General features: G+C 37.7%; 1 protein-coding gene and 1 long non-coding RNA gene across 2 annotated transcripts in view; both read right to left on the bottom strand.

Annotated features, from left to right (window-relative positions):
* Positions 1-3,666: 3,666 nt before the first annotated feature.
* Positions 3,667-9,593, bottom strand: LOC139722741 (uncharacterized). The gene is made up of 3 exons (XR_011710304.1): positions 9,527-9,593; positions 8,241-8,525; positions 3,667-6,961 (listed from the first exon to the last, which is right to left on the bottom strand). It is a non-coding gene; the product is annotated as an uncharacterized lncRNA (long non-coding RNA).
* Positions 9,594-11,930: 2,337 nt separating this feature from the next.
* Positions 11,931-26,430, bottom strand: part of LOC139722712 (uncharacterized) — a 40,447-nt gene continuing 25,947 nt past the window's right edge. The window contains exons 4-7 of the mRNA XM_071634003.1: positions 22,083-22,236; positions 14,356-14,391; positions 13,658-13,783; positions 11,931-11,986 (exon numbers count right to left, since the gene is read on the bottom strand). Of these exons, the coding sequence (XP_071490104.1) occupies positions 11,931-11,986; positions 13,658-13,783; positions 14,356-14,391; positions 22,083-22,236 (372 nt within the window). The remainder of the gene's footprint in view (positions 11,987-13,657; positions 13,784-14,355; positions 14,392-22,082; positions 22,237-26,430) is intronic.

The following is a 26,430-nucleotide window of genomic DNA, read 5'->3' as shown; positions in this document are numbered from 1 at the left end:
AAACACAAACTAAGACAAGGAAATTCAGGGAAACTTTTGAGGTACTAAAACTTTTTATTATCTTTAAAAATCTCATAAGCCACCTATACAAAAAACAAACAAACAAACAAACAAACAAAAAACCAACAAGAAACAAACGAAACCTTGCTTGTACAGCGACGATTAATTTGTTTTGTTTTGTTTATTTAAATCTATCTTCATCCAGATTAATCAATTTTCCTTTAGAAATTTATTTTCCTCTTTTTCTGAGTACTCAAAATGTAGTGTCTGCAACCTCTGGGCTTTACTTATAGTTATCAAAAGACGTTACAATGATGATGCAGATTAGTAACAAAATATGAAATGCAACATTTGCAAATTCGAAAATCGAAATGAAGAAAAGCTGTCTTCTCATGAAGCGGATATGAACACTGAGTTCCTGTTCGATCACTGCCCTTTATAATTCGTCGGCAGGGAGTATGCATTGCGGCCTGCAAACAGCCGTTTTGAAATGGAGTGGTGTTTGGCCGGCTTCAAATATAGGGCCTACACAGTGTGGACCGGCGGGCAACACGGCTGTGTAGACCCGAGAAGAAAGGTTGAATTCGCCAACCTCTGCATCATATTTCAGCTGTACAAAATAAACAACTAAATGTATGCCCTACGAAACATACGCTTTTGGTGTGTTCTAAGGTTAAATGAGTTATTCTGTTTCCTGTGTATATCACGTGTGTAGTTGCGCCCTCTTTACAGATGTATACATAAAACTACGTTCAGTACATCAGACTTACTCACAGTGAAAAATGCGCAAGCTATATGATAAACAACAAACAAACACACCAACAGGCAACCAAAACATATTGAGGAAGAGGCATGACCCTGACTTCCACCATCTGAAGTCAGTATCAGTCTGTACATTAACCGACCTTTCAAATTTTGTTTCAGTTTTGTCACCTATAATACATCGTTCTTTATACCTGTCAACTCATTATCACACCGCGCTTCATATTTTGATCGATCATAATAAAAATATCTGCGTATAACAAAAACAACAACGACAACAACCACTGGATGCACGTGTGTCATATCAGATGCTGGAACTTTCGTCTTCCGATCACGTTCAACTCGAATTGAAGTAGCATGAACTTTTCCTCTGTCCCACCGAGTTCTACTTCTTTCAATGCAGTTCATTTTCAAACATTTCGTATGATATGGTCACATTTCCCATAAGACTTCTAAGACAGAACAAGTCAAAGCAGTTATGGAGTGAATAGAAGACGACGCCAAGGATGCATTTCATGAAGCATTTTGGTCGGATATTTTTCTGACAAACTGTTACAAGCTACCGAAATCCTTGCATCAGATTGGCTCAGAGCAAATTTGTCCGACAACTTTGTCGGACAAAATGCTTCATGAAAATGACCCCCCCCCCCCCCCCCGGCATCACATACATGAATACACAGAACACTTCAGATAAGAGAGCATTTCAGATAAAGTGATCATGGCAAATAAGACACTCTAGACTTACCCTACAAATCAGAAACAAGCAAAAATGGAACCGTAATTACAACATTTGAAAAATATGTTTCAACATCATTTTTTTTTTCTGCTATATCACATGTAATCATGAAAAATGCACAATATCAACTTCACGCAACGTGCTTGCAAATATACTCATTCATTGCCAAATGGCTCCAAGAAATACGTTGGACGTATATGTGGATAGGTTAACACGTATAACTTACAATACCTACCAAACAGAGCTATTCTGAGCATATAAACAACAGTGTTTCAACATCAGAACAAGTATATCACCTCACACAAAATGCACAGCTACATCTAATATTCTTCGTCTGTACAGGAAGTAAGTGAAATAAAAAGTTTTGTTAGGTCTACAAACATTTTTTTTTCGTGTTGTTGCAAAATGGTTACAGTATATTTTCAGACTGCGTAGGACCATAGTACAGGTAAGTACTTCCTACACAAAACAAATCAGTGTTTCATGAATATAAGTGACATAAAATTACTTACTCTGATTTTCATGAGATAAAGAAGGCACCATTCTTTCTTAAATAAAAAAAAAATCAGTGTTTGAACCATCTCTTTCTCGTCACTCATTCCATTCTTCAGACTTTAAATAGCTAACAAAACTCACTGTACATCGTAACATGAACGAAGATATGCCTGGATTTACAAACGCTGAGTGCATAGGACCTACTTGGTCCAAACATCAAGAACAAGATATATTCATTCCATGTAACATTATGGAATCACTATCAACTCACCTGTAGAGTTGCCTATTGTCATACACTTCGTTTTTGTACATGTCTTATCATCACACATCCCTTGTGTCTTCAAAGAGACTGGGGAATTGGCAAGTTGAAAAACAAACTACATCCAAGCAGTGAATATCACGTTAAAAAAAGGTATATTTGAAAAGGCCTATAGATACAGTGAAGTTTTCAGATATTTACACACGGTGTTTACACCTACAAACTGCATACACATTGTAAGTATTTCACATTAAGGAAACAGTATTTACAACTTGTGAAAAATGTATGTTTTGGGTTCACTGTAAAGTGAGATAGAATAATGCAGCTTAATAATTACTGAGCATTGGTATTGATTGTTTTTATTTGTCAGTCCTGACATCACATCAAGATCATGTGAATGAACAAGCCATTAAAGTTATACCATTATTGTAGGCACATCGTGTTGGCTCATATGTAGAATAATGTGAAATTCAACATGGTAAAGTTACATTGCATTAATTGCCCACATTCGTACGGATTATCACCAATCTGTAACTCAGAATTGAATGATTTATTCACTACATCCAATTCACCATGCTATAAACATTGTTTAATATTATCTAGAAAGCATACTTGCAGGAGATTTTCTGAACATAATTATACATAAGACAGTGTTTTCAACATTCTAACATAAATAAGCCTATTGTAAGACATCTGATTTGTCTTATTAGCACAAGAAATTTGCAAGATTATATCAATTTACAAAGATGTTGAAGTATGCCTTCCATCATAGCATGAAACTGTTTCACATAATGTATATCACACATATCAAATGATATCAAATCAATGTTTAAATCTTGAAACTTGATGCATAGAAGCTTAAATCTGGTTGTGATCTTGGTGAATAAAATACGTACAGTGACTGGCTAAAATGAATATCTTCATGTAAGGTTCAACTGAATAAAGGTTACCTTGAGTAACAAATGTTGCACATTGAATATAGCTATTATTCTTAAACTCAAAATATTGAAGTTGAAGAATGATGTCTTCCTAAGTCCTATCAAGCATCACAATTTATTTGCATTTACATTTCCTATAACCACATCTCCCACAATGCTTCTAAGACAGGAACAGAAGTCATTATTTGATGATAACAGGCGATACCGTTCATCCTACGTGAAAAGGTTTACACATGACACTTCAAATAATGCAATTTAAAGTTACAATATGGCAAATTTACAGTGGACTTACACACATCACAAAACTCATGAACATGGAACCATTAAAAGATAATTGTTTCAACTTTATTTTTGACTAAGATATAATCATTAAAATTTGATACAATTCATTCCTATTCTTGATATAAGATCATGAAATATATACATCAACTTCATGTGGCTAAACTGTAAGGTCAGTGTATCTAAGCATACTTATAAATAACTGCAAATTCCCTTTATGGAATACAAATTAAATCTTAAACATAAAATTATTTGGAAAAATAAACGTGTATACAGCCACAAACAGAAATATTCTGATCATTTTTGTTATACATCAGTGTTTCAACATCAGACATGTCAGACATATTCACAGCGACCACATTATGCACACCATCTTGTAATCCTTGTTTGTACAACAAGTAAAATAAAAAGTTGCGTCACGAACGTATTTCAGTGTTGTTTCAAAATATTTACAGTACCATAGATTCATACTCCTTAAGACCGTACAGTACAATGCTTATTCCATCTTCAACGTGTTTGTACTCTCGACAATAGCAACAACAACAAAATCATTGTAATGATTTCCCGAGTATCATATCGTAGCTTAGCAGGAAAATATTAGATCTATACACACAAAACAAATCATCCGCGGACAATTACTCACTCTCGTTTTCATTAGATAAAGTGGGCATCATTCTTTGTTAAGTTACCGACCTTCCAGATTTGAGCCATCTTTATCTTGTCACTAAAACCTCTCCTACAGACTTCAAATGGTAAACAAAACTCACTCCACAACGTGACAATGACGAATATGTCTGTATTGTCTTTACAAACGCTAGGAGCATACTTGGGCGAAACATCAAAAGATCACCATACATTCATTTGATTTTACATTATGGAATCGAGATCAAATCACAGTCCTGTAGATTTGCCTGCTGTCATACATTCAATTTTCATACATTTTTTTTTTTATTACCACACTTTCCTGATGTCTTCAAGAGACTAGGGAAATGCAACCATTTGAAAAACAAACTACATTCACGCAGTGAAAGTCATGTTGATAAGCAGATGTGAATTGTCCTGCAGTGATTGTATTTACATGAGGTGATTTACACTTACAAAATGCATACACTACTTAAGTATAACGCATGAAAAATGGTAGAGTAATTTCAACTTGTGAAAAAAGTACATGTTTCGACTTCAATTTTAACAGAGATATTTTCATTTCAGATCAATTATCGGCATTGATTGTTTTCAGTGTACAGTGATATACATCATATCAAGATCATGCCAATGAACAAATTATCAACTTTGTTATAATTATAGGCATGATAGATCGCACAGCCTTGCATGTTCAGTTAATTTGTAGAATAATGTGAAATTCAACGTGGCAAAGTTACTTCGTATTTGCCCACAAGGATTTTTCACCAATCTATAATTCACAGCAATAGTGTCAATCACCGTGTCCATTTAACCATGCAAAAAGAAAAAACAAAACAAAACAAAACATGGTTTGATTATCTGTGGAAAACGTATGAACTTGAAGGAGATTTGTTTGAACAAATATATACCAAAGTGTCGTCAACATTATATTTAGATAATCCAAAACATTTACTTGGTACTATCAGTCCAAGAAAGTTCGCATCAGACATTTATGAACAGAGTTGCTTGAACTCTGCCTTCCATAATTGCATAAGACCACATACCATATCAAATGATCTCTAGTTTACATGTTACACTCTGTAATTCTGAAGCAGCAGATATGGAACATGTGATCGTCAAGTAGTGAAAAAAAATACCACCAGTGAAAGTAGGCAAACATTATCAGCATCCATCCACCATTAAATCAGTAATCATTGATGGACACAGGATGAAATACTGTAATCTCCCTGCATACACCACACAACATGAAATTATCTTAACATTTGATCGCATCGACATATGATTTTAGGTACAAGCAGAGCAGCACAGCTACGTCTTATGATTTCGTTTTCTACATTGTAGCAATGACGCACTTGCAAAATCACATAATCATCCACGTAACGTAATTCATTGGAGCCATGATGGAAGAGTCACCACAATGTAAACTATTCATTTATGTCATGGAACAGTACTAGTATATCTATTAGTGCATAGTACAAAATGCATGTACCAACAAATATATATACGACTAACATACACAGTGAAAACTTATCACGTAAAACCATTTACAAGTTGTCATGTACCCTGTACATTAATTTTACTTTACATAATGTAAACGACACTAACATTTTCTGTTCGAAGCATATCTACAGCTGCACATCCTCAAATGATCTTCATGGCACAGTGTCAAATAAGAATGACAAAGGTCGAAAGTTTCTTCGACCTCACCTGTATCCAGGCGAAAGGCTAGCGGGTTATACAGCTAATAATGTGTTGTTGTTGTTTTTTTTTTTTTTTCAAAAGAACATCCTTTCTACACAGGCTGCCATATACTTATCATCGAAATCTATAAGTCTCCATTAAAACAGTGCCCGTTAACAATAAATAATTTTTCCTGTATAAGAACACGACAAAGGTAAATATGTATCATTAATTTCTATATGTCAGAGGTCAACTCTTCCTCTGAGGGGAAGTTCAGGCACAAAGGTGGCAATGTAGCATCAAATCATACATCGCAGAAAAACCAAATACAGAGTCTTAATTTCTATCTTCTTTTTGTTTCTAGTATTAGGATTACACTATCACATGTAAGAAGTAGGATACGTTGGGTCACATTCTTTCGTTAGTCAAAATCCATCACTAATGTATAAACTGTAAACTAGCAAAATTACGTGTTACAATGATAACATGTGGTGGATTCAAGTTTACGTATAGCACATCTGATTACACGTCAACAAGTTACATTAAATACATGCAAAGTCTTTACATGTTATTGGCGAATAAAATCCAAATACACACGTGGATTGAGAGAATGCAGCATATAAGTGGAAGACATCAAAGCTCGAGGAATAATTGGACAATCCGTTGAAAAAGACATACATTTTTGTAGTTTCGATGTAACCATGGCTTGATGACAAAACTACGGGGTCATCCCACGAGCTAAACATCCACGAGTCACACAACCCACGAGATCAACGCTGCAAAAAGTTCCACGAGTCATACAGCCCACGAGTCAGAGAGCCCAAAAGCTCAACACAAGGCAAAAAAATAAAAAAATAAGACCCATGATGAGACCGACACTCTGTATATCAAACCTCGCGATATAATATCGGCTTCGAGGGACGTTCTTCCTAGTGTTGAACTCGTTGGTCTTGTTTCACTGGTGTCGAGCTAGGTGGACTTGGCGGACCATCTAACTCAAAGGCATATTTTACATGAAGTCAAACTCTGGGCTCCGGATCCAGTATTGTCATAGCCGGCATACTACCAATGTTCGCATAGAATGCCATGTCCAGATGAATGTCAATACAGCTCGGGTCGTGGCAAAAGGTCTGTTTCGTCGACAGCTGGTTGAGTTTTAGTCGCTGAGCTCTGAAACAGCCAATGAAACAGGACAATAATTATGAGAATTACAGCCGATGATAACATTCCCATATTAACAACATCTTCGGGTGCCTTCCACTCATGTCCATATTATGATACAGCCGTTTATATTCTGCGATTTCTTTCATAGAATTATATTTGGGACTAAAACAGAAGTTTATGTTATTTCCCTAACAATCTTATCTTTCTTTTTTGTTCATTCTTGCCAGAAATGTGATTGGAGTAGTATTAGATATTATTGAATAAAGAAATCAAATTAAATTAAATAAAACGATTTGGAAATAACCCTCTGTCGCAAAAAAAAAAAAAAAAAAAATTAACAACAATCTGCTGCAGCAATATGACTTTCTGTCATGGCAATATTCAATGATTTCTACAAATCATGACATCATGTTGCAGTTTTATATACTATATCCATATCTGATGTTTTGAGCATCACATAATCTTAGTATTAAAAAGAATATATATATATATATAGCCTATATATATATGTATATGTATATATATATATATATATATATATATATATATATATATATATATATTTATACAGGAATGGAAGCCCTTCGAGGAATTAAGTTTTTCAAATGCAGTGATATCAGTGGAACACAACCCTTCCACAATTTGTTTGTTGTTTTGTTTTAATACTTGTTACTACGATGTACTATTATTTCTTTGTTTTATCTTTTGTTTGTTTGTTTGTGCTTTCTTAATTTTCATTTCTATTTATTCATTTATTTATTCTTTTATTTTATTTTTATTTTATTTTTTTTTTAGGGGGGGGGGGGGTTACGTTTCGGTACCACCTTTCCAGGACGATTACAACAGGTAGTGACGTTACGCATGGAGAAAGATTTTTAAAGAAAAGTACACACACTGGTTCGTCTTAATATTCACCTATGTGAAGGATAAAACTCTTTTCTTTTTCTTTTTTTGGAGAAAGAGAGACATAAGTATTTTTTAAAGCACGTTGATTTGTGTTGATTTATGATACCCTCAACATCACTTTAGAAATTGAGAAAACATGTGACATTTCTGAGTGACGAAACTGTCGTCTAACCTCTTAAGACTTTTCAACAGACTTTCAGCAAGTAAACCCCATTGCAAATTTCAGGACTGAAGAGAAATCAGTTAGTGTACTTCGATATAATGAAGCACTTTTTTTTTCATACAATCAGTGTATTTTGGATACTTCATTTTCAGACGTGTGTTTATGGGGAAATATGTACATGTACGAAATTTTGACGGGTTTTGCATGATGACATACCCTAGGGTAGATGCCTGTCAGCGATCCGGACTAACATGGCATCCTTAAGAGCTTTTCCCAGGTCCGATTTGCGTGATGCTATGCTCTGCCCCTTACTCCATTCACGAAGCATGTTGAGGGTTCCACGGTTTGTCACATTACCGCCTATCATGTTAGTTCGAATGAATCTCTGGATTTCTGCCACGGAGAACCCTAACTGTTTCCCAAGACGCTCGATATCACATTCCTCTGAGATATCACTGGCAATTTCGTTCAGAAGAGAATCCCAATCATTTTCTGTTTGTCCTGCAGTCATTGATAAAAATGACAAGAAAAGTTAATTGTAAATTCTAGAGTTTTAGTCTTATAAGATCCAATCCTAAGTAAAGGTAAAAATACTCAATACTTGTACTTAAGTAAAGAACATTGTAAATTCCAAGGTTTCAATTCCTTGGTATAAGTGAAATAATTACTCTGAATAAGTATATAATCAATTCTTGTACTTAAGTATGAAATTATTTGCTATTCAAAGCAAGTTTTTAGATAAGTACAGGTATTTGACTTGCTCTTGATAAATCAGAAATTCTTCACGACATGCGTCAAGAAGGGACAAGTTATATCATTTTGCGTCACCACTGGACTTAAAGGTCCAGTTTACCTTTGGGAGCAGTGCTTTTAAAAATGTTAAAGATATCGTATTTGATGCATATGAGTAGGTCGTTGTACCACAAAACATCCTACCATATAAAATTTTCGCAATAAAGCCTAAAATATAAGGAGATATCAGTATTTTTCTTAATAAACTGTAACTGTACACGGTTTACTCTGGAAACATTTTCATTATAACTATAGTTCATATTTTGTATATTTAACGACACTTAACATCGATTTTGCTGATTCATGTATTTACAGTGGTTGTTTCTATCCCTAACTCGCATTTTTAATCTGTTTTAAAGCACTAATGCTGGGTTTTTGTTTTATCTGCAAATGGTAAATTATGCCTTTAACAGCTGGGCTATCTGATGATGTGGCTGCCGCAAAAGACACTGAAAAATTGTTATACACCATAATGTTGTGCCAGTCATACAAAATTAAGAAGCAGTTTAGTTGTTGCAGCCCAGGGTGTGGTAATGAACAAAGAGTTAATTTTCCAACAACATGTACACTTATACTTACAAAGTACATTTAATTGTAAAATAAATAATTCTCATTAAAATGAATACCACGAAAACTGAACGAAAGAGACAGGTTAAACTTATCGAGCATGAAATTCCATTTTCTTTTTTTTTTTCTTGTGATAAGCATACTTGCGGTCGAGGCAGCTGAGCCATGTGATGACGTGGCTGAAGCAGGAGAAATGACAGGAGACGATGTGACAAGATCATTATGACATTTTGTGGTTTGGTAAAATGTAATTAAAATTAACTAATTTGCTACACTTTTGGAAAAAATATTTCACGATGAATGGTAGATATAACTGTTTACTAACATATTCGAAAGTTATTATACCTTTTGAACAAACTAAGCATAGGTTGCATTTGACAAGAAAGAAACTTGTCTGAGGCTTGTTTGACATAGCAACGACTAAATGAATGTTTGTGAACAAATCTATTGCTATGAGTGCTCATTCTCTTCATCTCATTCCCTGCCTCATAAAACAGGGTGAGCCTGGGTAATGAATCAATCGAGTGAAGGAATTGGTGCATGAAACACCCCTACTTTACCAAACCTACAGAATATAATTCAGCTAACCCCTGTATAGAGAGATTGTTTATCGGTTCCAAATTCATTGAGACATTGAGTTATGTAATGAGTCAGGAAGCATAGTTTATAGGAATGCTTTTTCTGATCGAGGACCGACGTCAAATTCAACATCTGGGCAATAAAATGAGAAAACATCAAAATCATGACACAAGACCGAATAGAAACGAGGGTAATTCTGGAAGACGCTCAGTGCGAATTTGAATTATAGGGCGAACTGCAGACAACATTGATTCACTTTCCCGTCGTCTTCAAGTTGTAACCAAGGGATATCAATGCTAGAAAGAATTGCATGGGTCAGTGTCAGAGCCAAAAATGTGCAGCAAATGGCTTTTTGCATTAAGTGTTCAAAGTCACGGTACTCAGAGACATAATTATGAACGAAAAGCGTTTGCTTAATCTATCATTTTGTACAGAAAAGTCAAATATTACTTTAAAAAAAAATTATACGCCCCAAGATTCCAACATTTAACCTTTGCTTTGGGGTTTGCTGTTCTGTTTGGGAAACTTAGACGTCATTGTGTCCATCTCTTTCATTTTCTGATTGCTGAATGTCAAAACCCAAAGTGCAAGAAATTATTTTTGACATAAACTGTTTTTTTTTTTAAAATTACTGTAAACTGAGACACACGGATAAATAATTTTGTCTGTCATCGCATGCACGACTGGCATGAGCGAAAATCAAAGTATGTTCTTATGTTTTTCCCAATAATACCCCCAATGCCTGCACACACTATCTGTTTGTGTAAGGGAAAAAATAAATGCAAAGTCTTTTGCAGTAGACTTAAGGTTCACTACCTCAATGAGATTTTAACCTATTAGAATCCAGTCCAGCCAGAGCTTCTTCACGACACGCGTCAAGAAGGGACAAGTAACTTTATTTTGCTTACCGCTGGGTGACCTTCATCCCTTTTAAGAGATCTTTCCACCAAGTAAAGGTATGAAATGATTCTATCATGTTGTTCTATTTGTTGTTTTTTTTTTTCAAACCTTCATTTACGCAATGGTCAACGTCTTATTTGAACATGGGTAAAAGTTACATGTACAGGCAATGCCATTGCTTAAGAGAAATAAGCCTGTGTACATACTTCTGTGTCTTTATTGAATGTTATTATGTTCATTGCATACTGATTTAGTGTCATTATTTTATACCAAACATTCATTGTATCCTCAATTTGTCGGAAAAAGAAATAAAACAACTTGAGCTTAAACTTCATGTTTGATTTAAAGGGGATGGCTAGTAACCGATCAGTGGAAATCAGTGGGAATGCTGAGGGATGATTATTCCAATCCTTGTGGGATTCATTTAAGAATACATTTTATATCAACTGCTTTGTGAAAATTATTTGCTTCAGAACGGTCTCATATTCAAGTAATGTGCAGTTTAATGCCCCGTCACTGACCAGGGACGCTAACCTGGAAACATTAAACGTGATATGTGAGGCCATTCTGAAGCAAATAATTTTCACACAACAATAGACATATGATGTACTCTTATGAATCCCACAAGGATTGGAACAATCATCCTCCAGCATTCTCACTGATTCCTACTTATCAGTTACTAGCCATCCCCTCTAAAGATTTCATATTTTCTAAAAGAAAGTATGGTTCTAATATATCCTGCATCAATCATGTTCATTGAATTTGATGATATATAGCCATACAAGAGGACACGGCAGCCGGGCCTTGTGGTGATGAGGCTGCAGGAGATGATAACATGGAAGCTTGGCAGGAGGATGTGGCAGCAGCACCTAATGACGTCACAGCCATTACAGATGACGTGGTAGTACCTCAAGGTTTGTTGAAAAAGAAAATTTTACCTTGGAATTTATTAGTGATCAAGCTATATCTAAAAAAAAAAATATATATATTTATGTGTTTGCATAATAAATAGCTCTCCGCCATTAAATTGGTTTAGTTTGCCTTCAATATGTCAGTTGAACCAAAGGACTAAAAGTAGCTGGGCCACTTGATAATGTGGCTGCAGAAAGAGGACACCATGGAACCTGGACAAGATTGGAAATGTGTGTAGAAGATTATAACCGCAATAACTGTTTTGGCAATCACACAATTATGAAAAACCGTAGCCCTGGTCGTGGTAATAAAATCCAATTAAAAGCTCATTTTCCAACTACATATAAAATCGTATTGATTAAATACATTTAAAAGTAAAAGGATTAACTCTCATAAAAATGAATACTACGAAAGTGAAAGAAACAGTTTAAACATATCGAGCATGAAATTCTACTTTCTTTCTTGTGATAAACATACCTGCGGTTTCAGCAGCTGAGCAATGTGATGATGTGTCTGTAGCAGATGAAATGATAGCAGAACCGATGTAACATAATCATATATATATATATATAATGTATGATAAGAGAAAAGATATATTTCATAATATGTGATTTAGAAAATGTTACGTAAAAAAAAAAGAATTCATTTGCTGCAATTTTGAAAAAAGAAATTACAAACCACTTGCTCACCAAGCTGAAATCAAGGGTAGATATAAATGTTCACAAACATATTCAAATGTTGTACAAATTAAGGATAGGCTGCTTTTGACACCAACAAAAGTTGTTTGAGGATTGTCCGACATAGTAATTGAATGCTTGTGAACCAGTCTATTGAAATGAATGCCCATTTTCTTCATCTCATTCCCTTCCTCATGATTGCCGTGTGTTTGGGTAATGAATCAATCAAATGAAGGAATTGGTGCACGAAACACCCCTACTTTATCACAGTTACAAAATATGTTTCAGCTAAATCCTGAATAGAATGATTGTTTATCGATATGAAATTTCTTGAGACAAGGAATTATGTAATGAGTCATCATAATTTATAGGAATGCTTTTCCTGATGGAGAACCCCCGTCAAATTCCAACATCTGGACAATGTTTTGAGTAAACATTAACATCAAGCCCCAATAGGACCAAGGGTAATTCTGGAAGACGATCAGTGCGAACTGCAATTGTAGGGCGAACTGCAAACAACATTGGTGCACTTGCCCGTCGTCTTCAAGTTGTAACCAAGGGATTCCAAAGCTAGAAGGAATTGCATTGGTCAGTGGCTTAAGTAGAAAGTATTCAAAGTACTCGGAGACTTAATTATGAATGAATACGTTTGCTTATTCTATCATTTCAAACAGAAAAAGTCAAATACTACTTTGAACACTTTTTTTTGTGTGTGTGGTAATAATGCGCTCACGCTTCCCCACATTAAGCCTTTGTTTTTGGGTTCACTGTTCCTTTTTTTTTTTCCTCAGGCGTGTCCATCTCTTTCACTTTCTTATGTGTCAAAACAAGTGACATATGACATAAAAATTGTCAAAGTTACGGTACCTTGAGACACACGGATAAATAAGTTTGCCTAATATATCATCTGCATGAGCGAAGGTCAAAGTATTCTCTTACATTATATATATGTTTTTTTTTTTCAATAATATGCCCAAATGCCTGCACACATAATCTGTTTGTGTATAGGAAGCCTCCAATGAAAAAAAGAATAATTGCGAAGGCCTTGCGGTAGACCTTTGATGAAAGGTTCACCATCTCGAAGAATTTTTAACGTTTTAGAATCCAGTACAGCCAGATACTTTTTTTTCACGACATGCATCAAGAGGCTTCAAGTCATAACATATTGCTTTGCCACAATTGATGTCTTTGATGATATAGCCATACCAGAGGACACGGCAGCCGGGCCTTGTGGTGATGAGGCTGCAGGAGATGATAACATGGAAGCTTGGCAGGAGGATGTGGCAGCAGCACCTAATGACGTCACAGCCATTACAGATGACGTGGTAGTACCTCAAGGTTTGTTGAAAAAGAAAGTTTGGAATTACTTAGTAATCAAGCTACATCTACAAAAATATATGAAATGTGGTAGGACAAAAAGAAAGCATATTCAGTGTCAACTTATTCTCGCAGCGACTGAAACATAACCAGCATTAAAATGATTGATCTGACAAAAGACATAAAGGCTACACCTTGTGCACAAGATGGCGCGCCGAGAGTGACAGGGGAGCAAACAATTCCTAGTGAAAGTATTAATTGAAATAAGGTTTTTGCATAGAGATATCCGTCATAGAATTGTCAGTTGAGCCACAGGACTTAGCAGCTTTGGTGAGGTGACAGCAGCAGAGGACATTATGGAACCTGACTTGTACTGAAAATGTGGTATAGCCGCACCAAATGTTGTGGCAGCCATACAAAATGAAGTCGCAATAGTCCAAGGTGTGGTAGTAAATAAAGCATTTATCTTCTAACCATACACTTCCAAAAGATGCTACATTTCAATAAAGTAATATGTAACAGAAAACAGGTTAAACAAATTGATCATGAAATTGTTACATTTTCTTTCTTTCTTTTGATAAACATACCTGCGGTTGCAGCAGCTGATCCATGTGATGATGTAGCTGCAGCATGTGGAAAGACAGCAGAACCAATGTGACAAACATACCAGATAACGTCCCACATTTTGATATAAAATAGTAGCCATTCGAATGCTTAATCATTAGAGACTGTTATTTTCTACAGCTGAAGGTGGATACAACTCGAGTCAAGTATTGCTCTAAATTCCAAGAAGAATCTTATCATTTTTTTTTTTGCGACTCACATCTAAGCCGCTCCTACTTTCTACCATCAACAAAATCTATGAATTGTAGTGTCTCTATTCATCCTTGGTAGTATGTGTCTCAAAGATTTCCACATTGCATTTAGATTCCTCTTGGTACAACAAACGTTTGAAGAGTTTGTTCCTAAAAACCGATAAGTCCTTTTTTGAAGATTTTGAAGTACGGCCTCTGTCATAAAGTACAAAATAATACCTTTTTAAATGATATATTGGTCACTATACATATGAAGGTACATTTTTGAAGTTTTAATCAAAAGAAGCAAAAAAAATCTTATTATTCTCTTTATTTTTCTTAACCTTTAATCGCAAATATCTCCATTTGGTAAATATGGACTTATCGGTTTTTGCGTACAAACTCTTATTTTCTTGACCCATTTTACGCATACTGGCTTTTCGTATAATAATATTAAATTCGTATCTATATTCTTTTTTTTACGATTTTCAATAATAACTATAGTATAGAGTATGTATATTTTCTCTCCTACATTTTCTCTAAAATATCAATATTCAGTCCAGGCTCCTTTTGCTTTATTGGCATTCTCATTTTCTAAATGGAGCATGTTTGCCTTTAACTGTGCTAAATTCAAGTGACCATTTCCGTTTACAAATATTGGATCTGAATCTGCCTGTAATTAATTGGTGTGAGTTCTTATTCGTCCAGGTAATACATGTGTATTACATGAAGGTACAAAATAAAATCGACAAATTCATGGACTTACTGTTTTAATTCCGAGAACGGTTCCACGCCAGATTCTTGATGCTTCATCAGCTCGTCTGCTTTGATGGCGGGAAGGCGTCGTTGCCAATCGGCGCAAACGCACTACCGACGTTATTGTTGAGAGTCAGTCGTCGAGGGGTTCTCTGGATGACAGAGTTGTACACCAGGGAGAGGTTGTGTCGCAGTCCCCCACCCTTTGCAAGGGATGGGTTTTCGGAGTTGATGTAGACGGCTTCCCTGACCCCCCCCCCCCCTCTCGAACCACCAAGGCTCCTTTTTAAGAAGTCACTAAAGTTGTGTTTTAATATTTTCAGGTAGGAGAAGACGGCAGAATCGTTGCCCAATGTACCTGGTCTTCGATGTTGATAGAATCGCTTATGTAGCGGCTGCTTTGTTTCACCAATATAGTTTTCTTGGCAACCTTCTCCTTGACACTGTATGGCGTAGACGACGTTGTTTCTCTTTTCTTTAATTACTTTATCCTTTGGTACAAAATCTTCCATATGTGACCGTGCACCTCAAAACGAACATAAAGTCGCACACACTGATTTTGCGTGAGGACTGAAAATAAGTGAAATGGGTCAACCTAGCCGAACTTGACTTTTTCATATTTTCTGAAAGAGCGGGTCTTCTTTTACATAATGCCAAAATTTGGTATCAAAAAACAGGCAGGAAAGTGTGTTTTTTTAGCAGTTTATCTCGAACATTTTTGGTAGAATAGTGTGATTGGGTGTGTCTTTAGAATCCCTTTTTCATTTCTGAAAAACCTTGTCCACACTCTTCACTTTCAACTCTAATAACTTTTGAAAGGATAGCGCTACTGCTTTGAAAATTGGCATTAATTATGGACAGAATGTGATGATGAGGCATGCTAAATTTCAGTTTAAGTTGATAATCCCTTCATTGTTGTTACTCTGGTGGTTTATACTTCCTCTTTTTTTTTGTCCCATTCATGGCACAGCCAGCACTGTGTGGTAAAGGTTAAGCGCTTGAATAGACACTGTACTTCAGAGCCTCTTTTCTCACTTCACACTTTTCCTGAGTTTGTGCTTTCTTTCCAATATTTAGATAGGTAAGGAGAGTCCATTTGATTTGAGTTATACATCATTTTAAAGCTTAAAGTCTGCTCTTTCAGAATATGGTCTTAACTGAAAATTCATGTCTGGCGACTTTTTGTTTGTTTTGAGGTGCAGGGTCACATATGGAAGATGTTGAAGACATGGCTGTGAGTTCATTCTCCGGCAATTCACCCTCTCGTTGGTTAAGATTTATTGATGACACTTGGGTCAAGATCAAGACGGCAGAACTAGAGAACTTCCTTGCGCATATCAATTATAACTTCGAACCGTATAACAAGTTCACAGTTGAGACAGCAAATGACAAACAACTAGCGTTTCTAGATTGTCTCATCACCATCAAAGACGACGGGACGCTCCTTTCCTCGGTCTACAGGACAGCCCACCATACAGACCAATACCTTCTGTTTGAATCACACCACCCCCTTATTCACAAATTGGGAGTAGTGCGAACACTCTTTCATAGGGCGTCCTACAATTAGTCTTCTAAGGAGGCAAAGGAGAAAGAGCTGCTTAAACATCTCCGGGAACCACTTTGCATTCGTGTCTACCACGGATGGACGAGAAAGCTAACCACATGTCCAGCAGAGCAGCGCCGAGCATAGGTATCTCTGTGCCCTACAATGTACGTCAACGGACTTTCTGAGAAAATCCAACGGATTCATTCAGGCTCCCGTACTGTCTACTTCACAACGGCTTGCACAATCAAACAGAAGCTGGTCCATCAAAGGGACAAGATACTTAAGGAAAAGAAAAACAACGTTGTCTACGCCATATAACGTCAAGGACAGTGATAACGAGAGAACTATCTTGGTGAAACCAAGCAGCCGCTACATAATAAAGATCAGGTACCATAGGGCAACGATTCGGAAGTCTTCTCCCACCTGACGACATTCAAACACAACTTCAATGACAAAGATATGCCTCGGTGATTCGTAGAGGGGGGGGGGGGGTGGGAAGCCGTCTACTCCGAAAACCTATCTCTCAAAAAATATATGTAGCGCTGCCGCTAGCTGCACGATCTTTTCGATCGCTCTCAAAATCGGTCTTTAAAGTCAGGGTTTCATCATTTTGTTGTTGCTTCTGATTTAACTACCTATTGTTTACGGAATCATATGTAGTATGCAACATTTTGGATTGTTGTACATGTATATTATTGACGCAAAACTTGGTTTGATTCGTGTGATCATTTTTGCTGTACAGTGACTTGTCTATCGTCGGACATGTACTGAATTTCTTCCCCGATCTTCCCGATGGTTTCGCCTCTAATCAGCCAATACGGACTTGAAAATGCTGCTGGGACGATACTTGCTACTGCCTGTTACCATTGTTATCAGTGTATGGTCAAGTGCACCCAAAGTCCACTGCACACCATTCTACCCTACTGAGGCGGAATTGGGGCATGCCACAATGGATCGACCTATTCACCACTATACAAAAAGACAGCTTTTTCAAGTTAAAACGTCTATTAGAGGCATTGAGAGAAACCGAGTTGATAGTCTGACATGGAATCTGCTGAAAGAACTAAACATCGTTAAACGTAGAGGATGTCGGGGGGGGGGGGGGAAGAAAACGACGTTTCAACAGTGGTACTCGGGATGCTGAAGCACGCATTTCTCAACGGAAAAGCGACAGTATCATAAGCCGAATATCCGACTCGAGTGTAATGCATCTGAGGAGCATTCCTACCAACGGAACTTTGTCCAGCCAGTCGGAATTTTCGACGAGGTTTGCGCTGTGGAATGCCCGATCTATAAAATCCCATGGTACGTGTAACGCTCTCTGTGACTTTGTTATCACTTACAAACTGGATATAATGGTGCTCACAGAGACATTGTTGACTGGTAATGAGAAGGAGTCATACTCTTGCTACTCTCAAAGAGACACTACCTCATTTAGATTTCCACCACATTCCTCGTGATAGTGGCAGAGGTGGTGGGGTTGGCGTCTTACTTCTCAAAGGGTACCATGTTACCAGGAATCCTCTGGAGGACTTCAAGTCCTTTGAATACCTGAATCTGACTTTAGCCTCAGCGAACTCGTGTACTTTACGACTTATTGTACTTTATCGACCACCAGCTTCGAAAAAGTAAGCTTTCAATGCGACCTTCTATAGGGAGTTCTCGTCCTTACTGGAGATACTTCTCGCATCACCTCAGAGACTGATCATTGCCGGTGACTTTAACATAGCTAATTGAGAAGTCGAATAGTGCTGATGCATCTAGTTTCCTGGACATCCTCCAAATGTCTCAAAGTTAAAGAATCACATTGCATGCTCGACGCACACGGCAGGCCATACCTTAGACCTCACTGTTTCTAGGGACGACGATTCCCTGGTATCATCAGTTACAACATCGCAGAGCCTGCTATCAGACCATTCTGCAATTATGTGTCGCTTGAATACGAGAAGACCCGGTCCTATCAAGCGACACATTACTGCTAGGAAACTGAAGGACATTGCCATGGAGAGGTTCTGTAATGACATCACTTCCTCGGATTTATGTAGTGATGATCTACCAACTATTCCAGAACTGATGGAACTCTATGATCGAGAGCTTCGAGGAATCCTTGATGAGCATGCTCCAATTGAAGAGAAAGATGTGATCTTGAGGCCACATGCACCTTGGTACACTCAGAGCTTGCCCCGTGCTAAGCAAGAGCGACGAAAGAAGGAACGTCGTGCTAGAAAAACGAAACTAACGGTTGACAAAGAAATCTACAAGAATAGTTGTAAATCATACAAGGAACTTCTGCAAGCAAAATCCAACTATTTCCTGGAAAAGGTACGTGTTGCGCCCTCTTTCACTTGGCGAGCAGCCTCTCCGCACCCACGTCACAGACAGTTCTTCCAGAACATGACTCTGACCTGCAACTTGCCACCTTTTTTGGAAACTTCTTTAATGGGAAAATCCAGAAATTGAGGGCTGAGTTAAATATTTGCCCCCTTCGAGATATGTCGGTTCAAGTTACTGTGAATTGTACTGCTACTTTGAGGGAATTTGATGTTGTCACTGATGACAGAGTGCTGGAAACTATCAAATTAACATCAAATTCTACATGTAATCTGGACCCTATCCCGACGTCTTTATTGAAAAGGTGTTCGTCAGCCCTACTTCCTATCTTAACAAAGATGGTCAACGGCAGTCTTCAGGCAGGAATAGTACAAGCAGGCGATTGTAACACTCAGGCTGAAGAAGGACAACCTTCCTCGTAATGAACTCAGTAGTTACCGTCCCATATCGAACTTGAGCTTTGTCGCAAAGTTGGTTGAGAGAATAGCTGCAAGCCAGTTCAAGGACTATCTGGATATCAATCACCTTCTGCCAAATATACATTCAGCATACAGAGCCAACTATTCCGTGGAAACAGGTCTGATAAGGGTCCAAAATGACATTCGTCTGGCGCTGGATGGCTACGAGGAAGTCGTGCTTGATCTCTTAGACTATAGTGTGGCTTTCGATACTATCGACCATCAAATCTTGCTCCGAAGGTTAGCTGAACGCTATGAATTTGGTGGTATAGTCCTCAGCTGGTTGCAGTCATACCTGGCTAACAGATCCCATGTCGTGGTGATCAACGGTTCATCTTCAAGCGTTTACAGCGACACGTGTGGTGTAGCACAGGTATCTGTAATGGGTCCACTTACCTACACACTCTATTGTGCTCCGATATGTGATATTGTTAAAGCGCATGGCTTGGAAGTGATGATGTACGCTGACGACACCCAAATTTATTTGACTTTCCGATCAAGTGACAGGTCTCAATCACTCTCTCTTGTCAGTGAATGCCTCGCAGATGTCAAAGCTTGGTCTCAGGAGAACATGCTTACACTGAATGATGCAAAAACTGAAATCGTTCATTTCTCATCGCGATTTCGGCATATGCCTGAACAGCTGTCCGTTGGAGTTGGAGATCTGGTGGTGGAAGCATCCCCATTCGGAAGGAATCTTGGTTGCATCATGGATCAACATCTCACAATGAAAGAACATGTCCGCTCTATCTGCCGTTCTGCCATGATAGCCATCCGAAGGATAGGACAGATTAGACAGTATCTCTCTACTCCAGCGACGTTGGCTTTAGTTCATGCATTCATAACCAGTAGACTTGACAACAATAACAGCCTCTTGTTTGGACTCCCACAATCCCTGATCAGCCAACTTCAGAGAATCCAGAACACTGCAGCCAGGATTGTCCAGAGGGTTCCGAGGAAACATGATGTATCTAATACTCTTCAACAACTACACTGGTTACCCATCGATAAGCGCATTCTGTTGAAGATCCTAGTTATCACATTTAAGAGTCTTCAAGGAAAATCTTCCCCATATATCTCTAGCATGATTTCTCAATATCAACCATCCCGCTCTCTAAGATCAGCTGAACAGAATCTCCTAAAAGCCCCTAAGGTAGTCTCCCACACCCATGTTGACAGAGCCTTTTCAGTCGCCGTCCCTTCACTCTGGAATTCACTCCCCTTGAGCCTAAGAAATCAGCCATCCCTCAACAGTTTCAAAACTGCACTTAAGACTTATCTCTTTCGTAATTAGTTGCTCAGTTAAATGTTACCAGCCTGTTGAGGGTATTGTGCTTTTCATTGTAGTTTAAATAACCGTGCATTTATGTAATTATTATTGTTATTTAAGTGATTAATTATTTGTGTAAATTATAGTATCTTGGATTATGCAGTACTTTATGTTCAGGTATATACCCATCATGTAAAGCGCTTAGAGGATTTTATTGATAAGCGCTATATAAATACTGAGTTATTATTATATCAATATTGTTAAAGCAACAACACAACCTCTCCCGGGTGTATACAACTCTGTCATCCAGATAATCATTACTCGACAACTGACTCCGAACAATAGCGTATGTAGTGCGTCTGCGCCGATTGGAAACGATGCCTTCCCGCCAGCAAATCAGACGAGCTGATGAAAGTCAATGATCTGACTTTAAATCGCTCTCGGAATTAAAACAGTAAGTCCAGATGAATTGATGTAATTTCGTACCTTTATCATCTGTCAGTATTGCATACTTATTTGTTTTTGATTTCTTACTTCATTAAACAAGATATACGATTGTCATCTATTATCTCTGAAAACAATGAAGAATATGTAATTATTGAGTTACATATTGCTGTCATATTTCTAAAAGGAGATTCGCTGAAAATTTCACTGAAAGTACTGCTGCTCTTTTATTCAAATATTTGAGCGCTAATTGGCGTATAGACGAAGTCACGGCCCTCTTAAAACATAGAGTGTTAACATTTTTAGCCATACACAAATTGTCATGCACAAACTTTGAGTAGATTCATTCAGACTGAAAGTTTTCGATTAACTAGAAAATGCGTCAATAAAACTAAGAAAGTATGGTAATCTATCAGTCACTTCTTTTTTTTTTTAATTGAAAATTAGGTTGTAAAGAGTAATTTATTTCCCTTTAAGGAACTACATTTTTCGCATTTCTTTTAGAATTAGTGTTTAAAAAGTCTGGTTCTAAAAGTTCACTGAATAATTCAGGTAGAAGTTTTGTGACTTGTGTTTTTTTTTTCTAGAAATCCTACCAGTTTAAGTCAATCTGCCAGCAAAATGCGAACCAAGGTTTCCAATAATGAACATTAATATACATTTGCTTCAAGAGTTTGATCTTCGCATTGACAATAGGGAATGTGGATTTACTTACTCGTGTAATCGATAAGGAATTCAAGCTCGCTTTTCTTGCTTCCTTGCTCCACTTCAAATTTAACCAGTAGGTTCTTCATGGGGTTGTCCTGAGCTTTAGTGAAGAAATCCAATTGTTGATTGTTCAGCGTGGTGAAAAACCTGATGTCCCTTGTCTGTGTGTTTATTCAAAACCAGCAGAGAAACCGTTGCCGTCACTTTTGCATACTTTAGATGTATAGACTATAGAGGAAATGTATCAGCAGCGGCATGGACCGCGGAACATTTTCATTTTGTTTTTGTTTTCTTTTAGGGATTGTTGTAAAGTGTCGATATGCATTATACCCCCCCCCCCCCCGAAAGAATCCAGGGGGCTGAACTCTCCGAGACTCATTGACAGTTTTTAATTTCGTCATTTTTTTTTTCTCGTAAATCCACCTCCCCTTTTCATTGGCTCGGAAGGGCCAACAATTGGGAAGTGAGTGTGTGTGTGTGTGTGTGTGAGTGTGTGGGGAGGGGGTGACTGCCCCGCCTGGTTCTGCGGCCTTTGAGCTGTACTTCAGATGATACACACATAGAAAACACCAATGCAGAATGAATGCTAAAACATAACACAAAACCAAACAACACATGATTACCCAGCCAAAACATACAGCCATCCATATAATAGTATATAACTTTTATGTCATGACATTTTGCATGCATTCATTTTGGCGTTAAATATTGTCTGAGATGATAAATTGAATGTTTAATTTACATTATATCTATAACATTTGGGGAGTTTCTATAACTGGGTTTGGGATGGGTTTTTTTTTTTTGTTGGGTATGTTGTATTCTTTTTTTTTTATATGATTTGAATTTTGGGTACAATGTCTTCCCCTTGTGATGAATGTTATGATTGTAAAAATGCTTCGATGGTGACGAAGTAGAGATTAGGGCCGTGGCGCGTGTTAGTAAACATTGCTGTTCAGTTGTTGTTATATTGTTGTCGCGTGCAAGGGCGTACCGAGGGGGGGGGGGGTGTTTTGGGTGTTCAAACACCCCCCTTTGCCAAAATGGGGGTGTTTGAGGTGTTCAAACACCTCCCTTGGGCAAAAGGGAGGTGTTTGAGCTATTCAACACCCCTCTTCAGCAATGTTTAGATGTTGACAAATGAAACAAAAGCTGTCTTTGTCGCTTTTATTTCCGTTTTGAATTCCGCCTTTCCTTTCTTTTGCGTTCATTCTCTCTCTCTCTCTCTCTTCCTTGTTTTATCTTAATGTTTGTGTGGATGATGATACATTATGGAGTTACATAATACTATACGCACTAAAGAACTCGTGTACAGTACGTGTTAATACTACGTTACTGCACCGCGCACGAAGCTGACGCGCAAACAGTAGACATTCCCGATCCCTGCTTTGCTTTCTGGCCGAATCGCGAAGATACATTGGGCATAATGTTCACCGTTTACCGGTATTATACCGTACGCGGTACCGTAAATTGTGTATGATGCATAATATTATGTGTGTACAATGCATGCTGCGCTGCAGCCTATTATAGGCACATTGCATGCTAAGTTAGTAGTATCAACTTCCAACAGTGGCGTATCTATAAGGGGGGGGGGGGGCAAGGGGGGCACGTGAAAAAAAAGCGAGAAAAATAGGAAGAAGAAAAAAAAACCGACGAAGAAAAAGAAGAAGAAGAAGAAGAAGAAGATAAAAACCCTCGCCCGGACGGGGGGAAGGAGAATGGGGGGGGGGGGGGGGGGGGGCAGAAAACCAAATCAAACAAGATAAAAACAAAACATGAATTCCATGTTTTGTAACGCTGAAATATAAAAATTTTCGGCCCGCTCGCTGCGCCCGCTCGCCAAGATTTATCCACAAAAAAAAAAATAAGAAGAACAAAAGAAATGATGACGTGGAAATATAAAAATTTCGGCTCACTCACTCGTAGTAATTTAGAGTATCTTTCCTAGTCCTTAGTTTGTTGGCATAAATCGTTATCTATGAAGCCGTCACTATATCTTGATTAGAATTGTAAGATTTAATAACCAAAAAATGACAAGAATTCCATGTTTTGTAAGGTGAAATACAAAAATTGTCGGCTCGCTCGCTGCGCTCGCTCGCCAAAATTTATCAAAATTTATCAAAATTTATCAGATTTTATATCACCCTCAAAAAAACCCTTTGAAGTGCTCGAAAAAGCATATCAAGTGGACTTTTTTTAAAGTCCCTATTGACCGGAATGGGATTGGGGTTGAACACTGTTGGTATAAATCGTTATCTATAAGACCGTAACTATATCTTGATTAGAATTGTAAGATTTAACAACCAAAAAATGACAAGAATTCCATGTTTTGTAAGGTGAAATACAAAAATTGTCGGCTCGCTCGCTGCGCTCGCTCGCCAAAATTTATCAAAATTTATCAAAATTTATCAGATTTTATATCACCCTCAAAAAAACCCTTTGAAGTGCTCGAAAAAGCATATCAAGTGGACTTTTTCAAAGTCCCTATTGACCGGGATGGGATTGGGGTTGAACACTGTTGGTATAAATCGTTATCTATAAGACGGTCACTATATCTTGATTAGAATTGTCATTCGAAGATTTAATAACCAAAAATGACAAGAATTCCATGTTTTGTAAGCTGAAATACAAAATTTTTCGGCTCCCTCGCTGCACTCGCTCGCCAAAATTCTTCAATATCTATTACATTTAAATCACCCTCAAAAGACCCCTTCTAAGTGCTTGAAAAAGCATATCATGTGGACTTTTTTTAAGTCCTTACCGGGATGGGGTTGGACACTGTTGGTATAAATCGTTATCTATAAGGGCGTCACTATATATTGTTTAGAATTGTAATTCGAAGATTTAATAACCAAAAATGAAAGAATTCCATGTTATGTATAAAGCTGAAATATGAAAATTTTCGGCTCGCTCGCTGCGCTCGCTCGCCAGAATTCTTCAATATCTATTACATTTAAATCAACCTCAAAAGACCCCTCTTAACTGCTTCAAAAAGCATATCATGAGGACTTTTTTAAAGTCCCTACCGGGATGGGGTTGGGGTTGAACACTTTTTCAGAAATTAGGGGCGCAATTTTCGCGCTTGCCCCGGGCGCCGTTTTCCCTAGATACGCCACTGACTACCAAGTACAGTCAGTATAGTAGCCTACTGGAAGCAGCAAGCTCTGGAAGCTCTGGGAGTAGCAAGTTACTTGCTACTCAATGTAATTAGTAATAACACTTGGACTTGGTAATCTTTAGTAACAGTAGATATGAATTTTTTCAATGACTGAAAGTTAAAACTGAAAGATAACTGAATGTGAGTCTACAAATTGTGGTTGGATGACTTTATTGCGCGGCGCCTAAAATTCACTAGATATCTAGGTCTAGGAACAGTGGCGTAACTACGGGGGAGGGGGGGGGAATGGGGGGCACGTGCCCCCCCCCCCCCCCAATCCGCTGGTAAACAAAAGAAAAAAAAGAAAAAAAAACCTACGAAAATGGTAATTCAAGGGTTAGTAAACTGCTTTTGAAATCGACATGAAAGGATGATCAAGAAAAAAAGATATTTTTCTAAGATTTCTTTTAACCATATAATTAAAGAGGTATAACATTGTTCGAAAAGCCGGAGATGACAAAAGATTGTGATTCAGTGATTCCTGGTTGGCATTTTGAATACAAGCAGGATGTGCGCAGTGTACTCAGAATATCGGAATGGCAAAAAGAGTCGCTGCAATGTTGCGCAATGTGATGTTTGATATATAGGTTGTACACATTTGCTATCAAAGCTTGATCATTGATATTGCAGTGTTGCTTTACATACTAGTCTATATCAAAATGCCTTGCATTGCCAATAATAAGACTTGACCTTGGCTATTTCCTAACTTTTCCATCTATATGAAACACACACACTTACAAACACAAACAAATTAGGGGATGCTTCATATAAAGTGCAGATTTTGGACATCCTTCTCCCGCTTGGTCACTTCGACGTCCCCTCGCTGGTCATACCTCCCACAATCATGAACATAAACCGACACCCTTGACTACCAGTGGCGGATCCAGGGGGCGCACCGGGCGCCCTCTCCCTCTAATGCGAAAAAAATATACATGTAGCTACAAACGACAGTTTTTGGAAGGTAAAATGTCAAAATTTTCAAGCTCGCTCGCTCGCATTTAACCGTTATATGCCATTTTCCTGATGTTACTGCCAGTAATTGCCAGCAGTTGCTCCCGGTGCGCCCCCCCCCCCCGAATTTCCAAAGCGAAAAAATATAGCTACAAACGGCAGTTTGGGGACTGTAAAATGTCAAAATTTTCAAGCTCGCTCGCTTCGCTTGCTCGCATTTAATCGTTATGCAATTCTCCTGATGTTGCTG

Source organism: Diadema antillarum, unplaced genomic scaffold (genome assembly GCF_040938485.1).
Source record: "Diadema antillarum isolate AM-2024a unplaced genomic scaffold, OU_Dant_1.0 scf00000170, whole genome shotgun sequence".
NCBI classification, from domain to species: Eukaryota; Metazoa; Echinodermata; class Echinoidea; order Diadematoida; family Diadematidae; genus Diadema; species Diadema antillarum.
This window is presented reverse-complemented; position numbering and strand designations above follow the sequence as displayed.